The sequence below is a fragment of the Anolis sagrei genome, chromosome 2, assembly GCF_037176765.1.
Source record: "Anolis sagrei isolate rAnoSag1 chromosome 2, rAnoSag1.mat, whole genome shotgun sequence".
Lineage (NCBI taxonomy): Eukaryota > Metazoa > Chordata > Lepidosauria > Squamata > Dactyloidae > Anolis > Anolis sagrei.
Window position 1 is genome coordinate 302,173,374 of NC_090022.1, and position 14,213 is coordinate 302,187,586.

General features: G+C 51.8%; 1 protein-coding gene across 2 annotated transcripts in view; it reads right to left on the reverse strand.

Moving 5' to 3' along the window:
* Positions 1 to 14,213, reverse strand: part of NPR2 (natriuretic peptide receptor 2) — an 84,657-nt gene that overhangs the window by 32,721 nt on the left and 37,723 nt on the right. For both annotated transcript variants that reach the window (XM_067464708.1, XM_067464707.1), the window contains exon 3: positions 12,816 to 12,929. In XM_067464708.1, the coding sequence (XP_067320809.1) occupies positions 12,816 to 12,929 (114 nt within the window). The remainder of the gene's footprint in view (positions 1 to 12,815; positions 12,930 to 14,213) is intronic.

Consider the following 14,213-nt stretch of genomic DNA (forward strand, 5'->3'; position numbering starts at 1 on the left):
GCCTGTCTGTCTGAGCTCATGCCTGTGTGTGTTTGTGCATGTCTATGTGCATATCTGTCTGTGCATGATTGTGTGTGTGCATGTTTGTATTTGCATGCATGTGTATGCGTATGTGTGAATGCCTATAAGCATATGTGTGTGTGTGTGTTCATGCCTGTGTGTGTATGTGTGCATGCCTATAAGCATGTCTGTATGTGTGTGTGTCCATGTATGTGGGTATGTGCATGCATGTCTGTGTGTTCATGCCTGTGTGTGTATGTGTGCATGCCTATAAGCATGTCTGTACGTGTGTGTGTATCCATGCCTGTGTGTGTGTCCATGTCATGTCTGTCTGTGCATGAGTGTTTATGTATATGTGTGGGTGTATGTCTGTATGCCTGTCTGTATGAGCTCATACCTGTGTGTGCATGTTTGTGCATGTCTATGTGCATGTCTGTATATGTGTGTTTATTTCTGTGTGTGCGTGTGTTTGGGCATGTGTGCATGTCTGTGTGCATGATTGTGTGTATGTGCATGCATGTGCGTGTGTTCATGCCTGTGTGTATGTGTGCATGCCTATAAGCATGTCTGTATGTGTGTGTGTGTGTCCATGTCATGTGTGTGCATGTGTGCATGTTCGTGTGTGTGCGTGTGTGTGCATGCACCCTACTCCCCCCTACTCCCTCTTCATCCTCACAGGTGGGGGGTGAGGGAGGGGGCAAGTGGGTCTGCTTCTGAGGCCTGCCAAGAGGAAGCCTGGAAATAGGAGCAGAGGCATTTGGGAAAGGGGGGGGGGGCACTTCCTGTCTCCAGGGGAGGGTCCGGCCAGCAGAGCTCTCAGGGGGGAGCCTCCCTCAGCCTCAGCCTCAGCCTCAGCCCCAGGCTTTTGGGGAAGGGGCCAAGGGATCCATGGGTGCATGGCTGCTCTGCCACGGCCTCCCTTGCACCACCCAGCAGCCCCCCCAGCCCTGTGCACTCCCCCAAGATGGGCACAAAGCCCCTTTTTTTTGGAGAGGGAAGGGGGCTGGCCAGCCTGGAGCCACAACACCCCCCCCCCACACACACACACACACATACAAGCACACTTTCCCCCTGGACTCCTGATAGGATCTCTGTCCAGCTCGCCACATCCTTTCCCACAGCAAAACCTCTCCGTCACTGCAGTCTCTGCCTCCCCAAAACACCCCCCTAGAGCTGGAGAGACCACCCCCCCCCCCCCCAGGCCCAAGTCAAAGGCCAAATGCATCCAGTGAGGGGGGGGGGTCCAGCTTTCCATAAACTGAGAGTGGGTCTCCCGGACCTCAATATGGAGGGAGGGGGAGGGGGCAGGGCAGAGGGGTGGGCGGCCCAGGAAAGAGGGGCAAGTCCTTCTGTGATGCCCCCTCCCTTCCAAGTCAGATCCCAGAACCCCCTAAAGGTCATCCAGTTCACCCCCAGTCTGCCAGGCAAGAAGACGCAAAACGAGCCTTCCCAACAGACGCCCATCAAAAACCTCAACCAAAGGAGACTCCACCAGGCAGCAATTCCAGATTTAGCTGAAGCTCAATGAGGACTTAATTTCACACAATTCAAGCACAGGACTAGCACAACACAGGAATGGCATCGGATTTTGGCTAACAGGGCAAGCCAAGGGGAAGCACCCCACGCTTGCAGGTCCACTCTCGGCCACTGTTGCAGAACTTGCCTCAGACTTGGGAATGGATAGTTCCACCAAAACCATTCCATCGTCCTGGGATTACAAGGTCTCAGTCATTGGGAAGGTCTAGAGAAGTCCTTGCCAGGGACAAGTGGAACTCTGTGCCGCAGAGCGTGGTGGAGGCTCCTTCTTTGGAAGCTTTGAAACAGAGGCTGGATGGCCATCTGTCAGGGGTGATTTAAATGCAATATTCCTGCTTCTTGGCAGAATGGGGGTGGACTGGATGATGGCCCAGGAGGTCTCTTCCAACTCTTTGATTCTAGGATTCTATGATTCTAGGGCTACCATCATAGGATTCTAGAATTACAAGGGACCCCTGGAAGCCAGCCAGTCCAGCCCCCTTCTGTCAAGCAGGAAGTCACCATCCAAACCTTCCTGACAGATGACCATCTTGCTATAGTAAGCCATAACAGGCTCAAGTATGTGTGTGTATGTTAAAGAAAACCTTATACTGTCAATTATTATGTGCATCCGCAGGGATACCAAGATATTTGTTTATAAAGCTATTGTCCCATTTATTTACTTACTTACTTACTTACAATATTTATATAACGTCCCTCACGCAGAAGCATACGAGAAGCTTGGCCTGTCATTGAACATCGAGAAAACCAAAGTGCTCTTCCAGCCAAAGGCACCAGCCAACCCCTCCCCAATGCCAGAGAACCAGCTTAATGGTGTAACATTAGAAAATGTTGACCATTTCCGCTCCCTTGGCAGCCACCTCTCCACCAAAATCAACACTGACACTGAAATACAACACCGCCTGAGCTCTGCGAGTGCAGCGTTTTTCCGAATGAAGCAGAGAGTGTTTGAGGACCGGGACATCCGTAGGGAGACCAAGGGGCTTGTTTATAAAGCTATTGTCCTCCCAACCCTGCTATATGCCTGCGAAACGTGGACTGTCTATAGACGTTAACACTGACACCTAAATATTATCCTCCCAATCCTGCTATATGCCTGCAAAACGTGGACTGTCTACAGACGTCACATGCAACTCCTGGAACGATTCCATCAGTGCTGCCTTCAGAAAATCCTGCAAATCTCTTGGGAAGACAGGCGGACAAACGTCAGCATGCTGGAAGAAGCAAAGACCACCAGTATTGAAGCCATGGTCCTCCGCCGTCAACTCTGCTGGACCGGCCACATTGTCCAGATGCCTGACCACCGTCTCCCAAAGGAGTTGCTCTACTCCGAACTCAAGAACGGAAAACGGAATGTTGGAGGGCAGGAAAAGAGATTTAGAGATGGTCTCATAGCCAGCCTTATAAACTCTGGCATAGACACTGGGAACTGGGAAGCCCTGGCCATTGAGTGTTCCAGTTGGAGGTCAGCTGTGACCAGCAGTGCTGCAGAATTTGAAGAGGCACGAATGGGGGCGAAAGAAACAAACTTGCCAAGATGAAGGCACGTCAAGCCAACCAAAACTGAAACCACCTAATGTAGGTCAACTAGTAGATTCATAGAATCATAGAACCCTAGAGTTGGAAGAGACCTGGTGGGCCATCATCCAGTCCAACCCCATTCTGCCAAGAAGCAGGAATATTGCATTCAAATCATCCCTGACAGATGGCCATCCAACCTCTGTTTCAAAGCTTCCAAAGAAGGAGCCTCCACCACACTCCAGGGCAGAGAGTTCCACTGCTGAACGGCTCTCTCTCACAGTCAGGAAGTTCTTCCTCATGTTCAGGTGGAATCTCCTCTCTTGGAGTTTGAAGCCATTGTTCCTTTGCGTCCTAGTCTCCAAGGAAGCAGAAAACAAGCTTGCTCCCTCCTCCTCCCTGTGGCTTCCTCTCACATATTTATCCATGGCTCTCATCATATCTCCTCTCAGCCTTCTCTTCTTCAGGCTGAACATGCCCAGCTCCTTAAGCCACTCCTCATAGGGCTTGTTCTCCAGACCCTTGATCATTTTAGTCACCCTCCTCTGGACACATTCCACATTCTAGTAAGTTTGGACCACACTTGGTGGGGTATAACTGTATGGGTTTTAGAATACAGTTCAGCTTTTGCTCTGAGGAGCCTTTGCTCAGGCATTTTGCTCAACTGTTTCTACTGCTCTCTCATTTGGAGGAAGTTGAAGAAGGCTTATTCTGTAGTATTGCTTACAAGGACCGCGTAAGTTTGTTATTTTATACATATATGTTTTAGCATGTAACTTTTATAGAGGCATGTTTTGATATTCATATGAACCCAGGCTTCCCTCCTCCCTCTCTCCCTGTGTTGTTCTTGGTGTGTGTGTTATTCTGATCCGGCTGTCACTTGATGCTCTCTGGGGATTAATGCTCCTGCTCTGCGTCCGGCCGGCCAGAGGGTCAGCCCGAGGCCCAGCGCGGTGAGCTCATCTCCCAAAGGGCTCCCGCCAGATGCTCCTCCTCCATCCCAGACCCGGACGGACGGACGGACGGATGCAGCAGAAGCAGCAGAAGCAACAGCCGCCACCGCAGGCCTGCTTTCCCTGGAGTCACGTCAGCAGCAGCAGCTGCCCCTTGCAGACCCCTGGGACACCCAGCGCCAGCCGCCAGTGCCCCCCCCCCTTCCAGAAATGGGGCTCAGCCAGAGCCTGTCTCTTTGGCACGGGATCCGCTCCCTCTCCATCTGGGCCTTCCCTCGGCTTGCAACACCAAGTCCCTTCCATTCGCCTTCTTCTCTCTTAGAAGGAGGGGAAATGGCTCAGGAGGGGCTTTGGGGGTCCTGGGAGACCCCCCAACACTCACCCCCCCCCCAGCAAGCCCAGGGTGCCCAAGGGTCTTCAACTGCAAATTTTGAAATACTGTTTATATTTAATCCTATTTTCATGTTTGCATAACTGTATGCTGGTGCTTCTATGTTAAGCCAGTTTGTGTCTCCTGCAGGAGAGATAAAGAAGGGTATGATGATGATGATGATGATGATGATTATTATTATTATTACTACTTTACTGACACCAAAACACAGTATGTCACAGCAAATGAGAGATATATGCTGGATTTCGTATCTCAAAAGCACAAGTCGAACACTTCCCAAGCATCGCTGATTCATCGCTGAGCCTGGATCCCCAGGTTTCGGCGGTGACCAGGGGAGCATTTGCACAGCTTCGGCTCGTGCGCCAGCTGCGCCCGTATCTTGGGAAGTCTGACTTGGCCACGGTGGTACACGCTTTGGTCACATCCCGCCTCGACTACTGCAACGCTCTCTACGTGGGGCTGCCCTTGAAGACGGCCCGGAAGCTCCAGCTAGTCCAGCGTGCGGCAGCCATGTTGTTAACCGGAGCGGGACGCAGGGAGCGCACAACGCCCCTGCTGTCCCAGCTCCACTGGCTGCCGATTTGCTATCGGGCCCAATTTAAGGTGCTGGTGTTATCCTACAAAGCCCTAAACGGTTCCGGCCCAAAATACCTTGCAGACCGCATCTCGGCCTACGAGCCCACGAGGACCTTGAGATCATCTGGGGAGGCCCTTCTCTCGGTCCCGCCTGCCTCACAGGCACGCCTGGCGGGGACAAGAGAGCGGGCCTTCTCGGTGGTGGCCCCCCGGCTATGGAACTCCCTCCCTGCTGAAATCAGACAGGCGCCTTCCCTCATGGCCTTCCGTAAGGGCCTGAAAACCTGGCTCTTCGAGAAAGCCTTCAACTAAGTGCTATGTTTTTGGAATGACCACCGGAATGGACTACGACCATGAGATTGATTATGACCCCAAAACAAGACGAAGCGGATTTTTAGTTTAATGAGTTGTTGTGTTAGTAAGATGTTGTGTAATGGTCTTGATCTATTGTAAATTGTTGTTTTTTCTATGTTTTGTACACCGCCACGAGTCGCCCTTGGGCTGAGAGTGGCGGTTAATAAGTGCAAATAATAAATAAATAAATAAATAAATCTAGGACTGTGTGATGTATTATTACTATTATTACTATTATTATGACTTATTTATTACTTATTTATTACTTATTTATTACATTATTATTATTATTATTATTATTATTATTATTCCAAACCATAAGCTCTCCTCATAGGAACATTAGGATGAACTTCCTGAGCATAAGGAGAGCCATTCAACAGTGGAACTCTCTGCCTCGGAGTCCATTACAGGTTTCTTCCTTGGCCTATTTTGATTGTATTTTTCCTGCATGGAATAGGGTTGGACTGGATTGCTCCTGGGGTCCCTTCCAACTCCAGAATCCTATCTATCTATCTATCTATCTATCTATCTATCTATCTATCTATCTATCTATCTATCTAATTCTATCTATCTATCTATCTATCTATCTAATTCTATTCTATCTATCTGTCTGTCTGTCTGTCTATCTATCTATCTATCTATCTATCGATCTAATTGTCGATTTATCTATTCTATCCTATCTCTTTCTCTGGAGCTCTTTAAGCAGAGGCTGGGTGGGCATCTGTTGGGAGGGCTTTGACGGTGCTTTTCCTTCCTGGAAGAATAGGGTTGGACTGGATGGCCCCTGGAGGTCCCTTCTGACTCTAGAATCTTGTTATCTATCCTATCCTATCCTATCCTATCCTTTTATCTATCTATCTATCTATCTATCTATCTATCTATCTATCTCCTTCTCTGGAGATCTTTAAGCAGAGGATGTATGGGCATCTGTTGGGAGGGCTTTGATGGTGCTTTTCCTTCCTGGAAGAGTAAGGTTGGACTGGATGGCCCCCGAGGACCCCTTCCGACTCTCTGCTTCTGTGATGAGCCCTGTCCTGGCACCCAGTGCGATTCCCCCTCCGCATTCCCACGCAGACTGACTTTCTACGAGAGGCCTTCACCCCCCCCCCCTCCCCCCGGCCACAGAAGCGTCCCTGGAAAGGCATTCAGGGCGGGAGAGTAAACAAAACCTCCAAACAGCCGCCCTGACCTCTGGCCTCAAATCTTGGCCTTCCTGCCTTCCAGGAACCGGCCCAGCTGGCCAAGGAGTGGGTCAAGAACCCCAGATTAACCCCGGTGGCAGGGAGTTCCATAAGGAAACCCATGCAGGGACATGGGAAAGGAAGGTCTCCTTGGCTTGTTATGGACTTTTAGGTTGGAAGGGTCCCGAGGGGCCATCCAGTCCAACCCCTTTCTGCCCCACAAGGGGATAGGATTAAACCACTCCTGACAGATGACCATCTGGTCTCTGCTTAGGGACCTCCAGAGAAGGAGGCTCCATTACATTCCAAGGAGCCGCCATCATTCTAACCCAGGTGTGGGCCAACTTGGGGCCTCCAGGTGTTTTGGACTGCAACTCCCACAATTCCTAACTGTTGGTTGTCAGTGAAGCAAGTGGACTGGATATAATAATAATAATAATAATAATAATAATAATAATAATGTGGTCCAGTACAGCAGCTGGCAGAGTAATCTTGTTTGCTGTGGACTCAACTTGTTGTGTTTACAATAATAATAATAATAATAATAATAATAATAATAATAATAGTAATAATAATAATGTGGTCCAGTACAGCAGCTGGCAGAGTAATCTTGTTTGCTGTGGACTCATCTTGTTGTGTTAATAATAATAATAATAATAATAATAATAATAATGGGTTGTTGTAGGTTTTTCAGGCTATATGGCCATGTTCTAGAAGCATTCTCTCCTGATGTTTCGCCTGCATCTATGGCAAGCATCCTCAGAGGTAGTGAGGTCTGAAGATGCTTGCCATAGATGCAAGCGAAACATCAGGAGAGAATGCTTCTAGAACATGGCCATATAACCCGGAAAACCTACAACAACCCAGTGATTCCGGCCATGAAAACCTTTGACAATACAATAATAATAATAATAATAATAATCATCATCATCTTTATTTGCATCCCACTTCCATCTCCCAAAAAGGGACTGGGGCGCCTAACAAGGCACTGCAAGTGCAGTAAAAACATCAACAGTACATGAGTATAAAACAGTATCACATAAAAGTTATAAACAACCACTATCAACACATAAAACAAAATAAAACACACTTTCCGTCAAAGGTTAAAACTAGATGCCATCAATACACAACTAAAGACCCCAAGTGTCAACCTAATACCTGTGGAATGATGTCCAGGGTGTCTGAAGCAAGTGTGGATGTTGTAATGAGCCAAACGGAATAGCATGGAGTAGCCACGAGGTTTGCAAAGTCAATCAGTGAGGGTATATGCATAGAGGTGGCCTGGCCTCTGTTGCCTGCACTCACTCTCTGTGCAGTAATGTCCAGGGTGGGAGGCAGAACCCTTGTCTGTTTGAAGCAAGTGTGAATGTTGCGATTTGCAAACTTTATTAGCGTTTAGTAGCCTTGCAGCTGCAAAGTCAATCAGTTTTTTTTTTTTTTGTCGTGTCAGGAGCATCCTGTTGTGAGAGAATTGGCCGTCTGCAAGGACGTTGCCCAGGTGACGCCCGGATGATTTGATGAAAAGGTGTTGGGGAGCTCCTGAAGACCACTAACTGCAAAACCAGCTTATCTCTCCATTGCAAGGACCCCTCACCAATGGCAGTCACAGTGGGAGGAACATCCACACATGCACAGGTCCCTCATACACCTCAAGCCCACCCCAAAGTGGCTGCCCCCCAACCACTGCCCTCCACACCAGTGGAAAGGTGTTAGGGAGCTCCTAAAGACGCCCACTTGCGAAACCAGCTTATCACCCCAGAGTGGGGTCTTCCTGCTTTCTCTCCATTGCAAGGACCCCTCACCAATGGCAGTCAATGGGAGGAACATCCACACATGCACAGGTCCCTCATACATTCCCAAAGTGGCTGCCCCCCAACCACTGCCCTCCACACCAGTGGAAAGGTGTTGGGGAGCTCCTAAAGACCCCCACTTGCGAAACCAGCTTATCACCCCAGAGTGGGATCTTCCTGCTTTCTCTCCATTGCAAGGACCCCTCACCAATGGCAGTCACAGTGGGAGGAACATCCACACATGCACAGGTCCCTCATACACCTCAAGCCCACCCCAAAGTGGCTGCCCCCCAACCACTGCCCTCCACACCAGTGGAAAGGTGTTGGGGAACTCCTAAAGACCCCCACCCGCGAAACCAGCTTGTCACCCCAGAGTGGGGTCTTCCTGCTTTCTCTCCATTGCAAGGACCCCTCACCAATGGCAGTCAGTGGGAGACACATCCACACATGCACAGGTCCCTCATACATTCCCAAAGTGGCTGCCCCCCAACCACTGCCCTCCACACCAGTGGAAAGGTGTTAGGGAGCTCCTAAAGACCCCCACCCACGAAACCAGCTTATCACCTCAGAATGGGGTCTTCCTGCTTTCTCTCCATTGCAAGGACCCCTCACCAATGGCAGTCACAGTGGGAGGAACATCCACACATGCACAGGTCCCTCATACACCTCAAGCCCACTCCAAAGTGGCTGCCCCCCAACCACTGCCCTCCACACCAGTGGAAAGGTGTTAGGGAGCTCCTAAAGACCCCCACCCGCAAAACCAGCTTATCACCCCAGAGTGGGGTCTTCCTGCTTTCTCTCCATTGCAAGGACCCCTCACCAATGGCAGTCAGTGGGAGAAACATCCACACATGCACAGGTCCCTCATACACTGCCAAAGTGGCTGCCCCCCAACCACTGCCCTCCACACCAGTGGAAAAGTGTTGGGGAGCTCCTAAAGACCCCCACCCGCGAAACCAGCTTGTCACCTCAGAATGGGGTCTTCCTGCTTTCTCTCCATTGCAAGGACCCCTCACCAATGGCAGTCACAGTGGGAGGAACATCCACACATGCACAGGTCCCTCATACACCTCAAGCCCACCCCAAAGTGGCTGCCCCCCAACCACTGCCCTCCACACCAGTGGAAAGGTGTTGAGGAGCTCCTGAAGACCACTACCCACAAAACCAGCTTGTCATCCCAGAGTGGGGTCTTCCTGCTTTCTCTCCATTGCAAGGACCCATTACCAATGGCAGTCAATGGGAGGAACATCCACACATCCACACATGCACAGGTCCCTCATACACCTCAAGTCCATCCCCAAGTGGCTGCCCCCCAACCACTGCCCTCCACACCAGTGGAAAGGTGTTGGGGAGCTCCTGAAGACCCCCACTCTGGAAACCAGCTTGTCACCCCAGAATGGGGTATTCCTGCTTTCTCTCCATTGTAAGGACCCCTCACCAATGGCAGTAGTGGGAAGCAAGGGCAGCAAATGTGAGGAACTCCTGGAGACCCCCACCCTGGAGATCATCTTGTTACCCCAGTGGGGTCTTTTGTCTTTCTCTCCATTGCAAAGACACCTCAGCAATGGAAGTCAGTGGGAGGAACATCCACACATCCACACATGCACAGGTCCCTCATACACCTCAAGTCCATCCCCAAGTGGCTGCCCCCCAACCACTGCCCTCCACACCAGTGGAAAGGTGTTGGGGAGCTCCTGAAGACCCCTACCCGCAAAACCAGCTTGTCACTCCAGAGTGGGGTCTTCCTTCTTTCTCTCCATTGCAAGGACCCCTCAGCAATAGCAGTCAGTGGTAAGAACATCCACACATGCACAGGTCCCTCATACACCTCAAGCCCACCCCAAAGTGGCTGCCCCCCAACCACTGCCCTCCACACCAGTGGAAAGGTGTTAGGGAGCTCCTAAAGACCCCCACCCGCGAAACCAGCTTGTCACCCCAGAGTGGGGTCTTCCTGCTTTCTCTCCATTGCAAGGACCCCTCACCAATGGCAGTCAGTGGGAGAAACATCCACACATGCACAGGTCCCTCATACACCTCAAGCCCACCCCAAAGTGGCTGCCCCCCAACCACTGCCCTCCACACCAGTGGAAAGGTGTTAGGGAGCTCCTAAAGACCCCCACCCGCGAAACCAGCTTGTCACCCCAGAGTGGGGTCTTCCTGCTTTCTCTCCATTGCAAGGACCCCTCACCAATGGCAGTCAGTGGGAGAAACATCCACACATGCACAGGTCCCTCATACACCTCAAGCCCACCCCAAAGTGGCTGCCCCCCAACCACTGCCCTCCACACCAGTGGAAAGGTGTTAGGGAGCTCCTAAAGACCCCCACCCGCGAAACCAGCTTGTCACCCCAGAGTGGGGTCTTCCTGCTTTCTCTCCATTGCAAGGACCCCTCACCAATGGCAGTCAGTGGGAGAAACATCCACACATGCACAGGTCCCTCATACACCTCAAGCCCACCCCAAAGTGGCTGCCCCCCAACCACTGCCCTCCACACCAGTGGAAAGGTGTTAGGGAGCTCCTAAAGACCCCCACCCGCGAAACCAGCTTGTCACCCCAGAGTGGGGTCTTCCTGCTTTCTCTCCATTGCAAGGACCCCTCACCAATGGCAGTCAGTGGGAGAAACATCCACACATGCACAGGTCCCTCATACACCTCAAGCCCACCCCAAAGTGGCTGCCCCCCAACCACTGCCCTCCACACCAGTGGAAAGGTGTTAGGGAGCTCCTAAAGACCCCCACCCGCGAAACCAGCTTGTCACCCCAGAGTGGGGTCTTCCTGCTTTCTCTCCATTGCAAGGACCCCTCACCAATGGCAGTCAGTGGGAGAAACATCCACACATGCACAGGTCCCTCATACACCTCAAGCCCACCCCAAAGTGGCTGCCCCCCAACCACTGCCCTCCACACCAGTGGAAAGGTGTTAGGGAGCTCCTAAAGACCCCCACTTGCGAAACCAGCTTATCACCTCAGAGTGGGGTCTTCCTGCTTTCTCTCCATTGCAAGGACCCCTCACCAATGGCAGTCAGTGGGAGAAACATCCACACATGCACAGGTCCCTCATACACCTCAAGCCCACCCCAAAGTGGCTGCCCCCCAACCACTGCCCTCCACACCAGTGGAAAGGTGTTAGGGAGCTCCTAAAGACCCCCACCCGCGAAACCAGCTTGTCACCCCAGAGTGGGGTCTTCCTGCTTTCTCTCCATTGCAAGGACCCCTCACCAATGGCAGTCAGTGGGAGAAACATCCACACATGCACAGGTCCCTCATACACCTCAAGCCCACCCCAAAGTGGCTGCCCCCCAACCACTGCCCTCCACACCAGTGGAAAGGTGTTAGGGAGCTCCTAAAGACCCCCACCCGCGAAACCAGCTTGTCACCCCAGAGTGGGGTCTTCCTGCTTTCTCTCCATTGCAAGGACCCCTCACCAATGGCAGTCAGTGGGAGAAACATCCACACATGCACAGGTCCCTCATACACCTCAAGCCCACCCCAAAGTGGCTGCCCCCCAACCACTGCCCTCCACACCAGTGGAAAGGTGTTAGGGAGCTCCTAAAGACGCCCACTTGCGAAACCAGCTTATCACCCCAGAGTGGGGTCTTCCTGCTTTCTCTCCATTGCAAGGACCCCTCACCAATGGCAGTCAGTGGGAGGAACATCCACACATGCACAGGTCCCTCATACATTCCCAAAGTGGCTGCCCCCCAACCACTGCCCTCCACACCAGTGGAAAAGTGTTGGGGAGCTCCTAAAGACCCCCACCCGCGAAACCAGCTTGTCACCTCAGAATGGGGTCTTCCTGCTTTCTCTCCATTGCAAGGACCCCTCACCAATGGCAGTCACAGTGGGAGGAACATCCACACATGCACAGGTCCCTCATACACCTCAAGCCCACCCCAAAGTGGCTGCCCCCCAACCACTGCCCTCCACACCAGTGGAAAGGTGTTAGGGAGCTCCTAAAGACCCCCACCCGCAAAACCAGCTTATCACCCCAGAGTGGGGTCTTCCTGCTTTCTCTCCATTGCAAGGACCCCTCACCAATGGCAGTCACAGTGGGAGGAACATCCACACATGCACAGGTCCCTCATACACCTCAAGCCCACCCCAAAGTGGCTGCCCCCCAACCACTGCCCTCCACACCGGTGGAAAGGTGTTGAGGAGCTCCTGAAGACCACTACCCACAAAACCAGCTTGTCATCCCAGAGTGGGGTCTTCCTGCTTTCTCTCCATTGCAAGGACCCATTACCAATGGCAGTCAGTAGGAGGAACATCCACACATCCACACATGCACAGGTCCCTCATACACCTCAAATCCATCCCCAAGTGGCTGCCCCCCAACCACTGCCCTCCACACCAGTGGAAAGGTGTTGGGGAGCTCCTGAAGACCCCCCCCCCACCCACAAAACCAGCTTGTCACCCCAGAGTGGGGTCCTCCTGCTTTCTCTCCATTGCAAGGACCCCTCACCAATGACAGTGGGAAGCAAGGGCAACAAAGGTGTCCATTTGGGGGAGGGTCTTACCAGTGAGTCGTTCAGCTCCACCTGGAAGTCCCTCCGGGCGCGCAGGATCACCTGGTTCTGGAAGTCCTGGTACTCTGGGTTCTGGGGCTCATGGTAGGTGATCACCAGCACCGTCTGCACAGGGGGAGAAAGGAGGGGGTTGCAAGGAGGGTGCACGGGACTGTGTGTGTGTTGTGTAGGGGGGGTCCCAATCCCCTCCTCCCCTCCATGGACACCTGGGCTTGGCTGGGAAGTGGGTGGTGGTCCCAAGGAGTCAGTGCTCTCAAGCCGGAGAGGAGGAAGCCCACTGTGTGCATCCCGCCCTGTCTTGCCAGGGTTTGCTTCTGAACGCTTGCACAGACCACTGGTTTTGGAGCAGGGGCTTCGGAAAATGGGAAACCATTATAGGGTTGTTATTACCTGTCTGAACGCATCTCCCTCTATGAACCACCACGGAGATTAAGATCTTCTGGGGAGGCCCTGCTCTCGGTCCCGCCACCATCACAAGTGCGGTTGGCAGGAACGAGAGGCAGGGCCTTCTCAGTGGTGGCCCCTCGGCTATGGAACTCCCTTCCTAATGAGATCAGGTCATTGTCCTCTTGTCCTTTAGAAGGATGATAAAAACGTGGCTGTGGGACCGAGCCTTTGGGACTGCGCAATGAGGCAGTGATAGGAACCCTTAATATGCCAACCAACCAAATTCGATAGGTGTTGTGATTCAGCTTGACTCTGAGTCTGAAGCTGAGCTCTGTCAGCCTTCTGAGCTAGAGGAGGATGATGGGTTAGAGATTTCTGTACATGCTTCGGACAGGGCTGACGGTGGGGCTGCTGAAGGGGAATCAGCAAGTCAGTTCCCAGGGGAAAGGAATGTTAGTGAGACGGATATCGAGAGTGAAATCCCACACGGCCAGGTGGAGACGTCTTTGCCTTCCCACAGTGATCCGATCCAGCTGGACCAAGATAACGGTTTGCAGAGCCTTGAAGATAATGAATTAATGAGCAGACAAGATCGTCTACAATTAAGGCTCCGGAGAAGCACTCGCTTGGCTAGCCAGAGAAACCAAGGGTGCCAAAGGTCAACGCAATGCGTTCATGTCTGCAAAGGGTATTTAGCCTTGTAGCTGACAAGCAGGGGTTGTCAGTCCAACGTAGCTCTTCCCATGCAAACTTCTGTGGATTAACTTTGGCTTTTAGCAGCACGCTTCTGGCTTCCTGAGTCTGGGATTTGGGCCTTGTTTTCCACTGTTTTCTGTGGACTCTTGTTTGACCATTGCTAAGGATTTATGCTTCATATTTTTGCCTTTGGATCTTGGGAACTTTGTCTTTGCATTTAAGCCTTTGTCCTGCCTATGGATCTTTTGCATTCCTTATACTTTGTTTTGATTTTGCCTTTTTCTCAATAAACTACAAAACCTACAG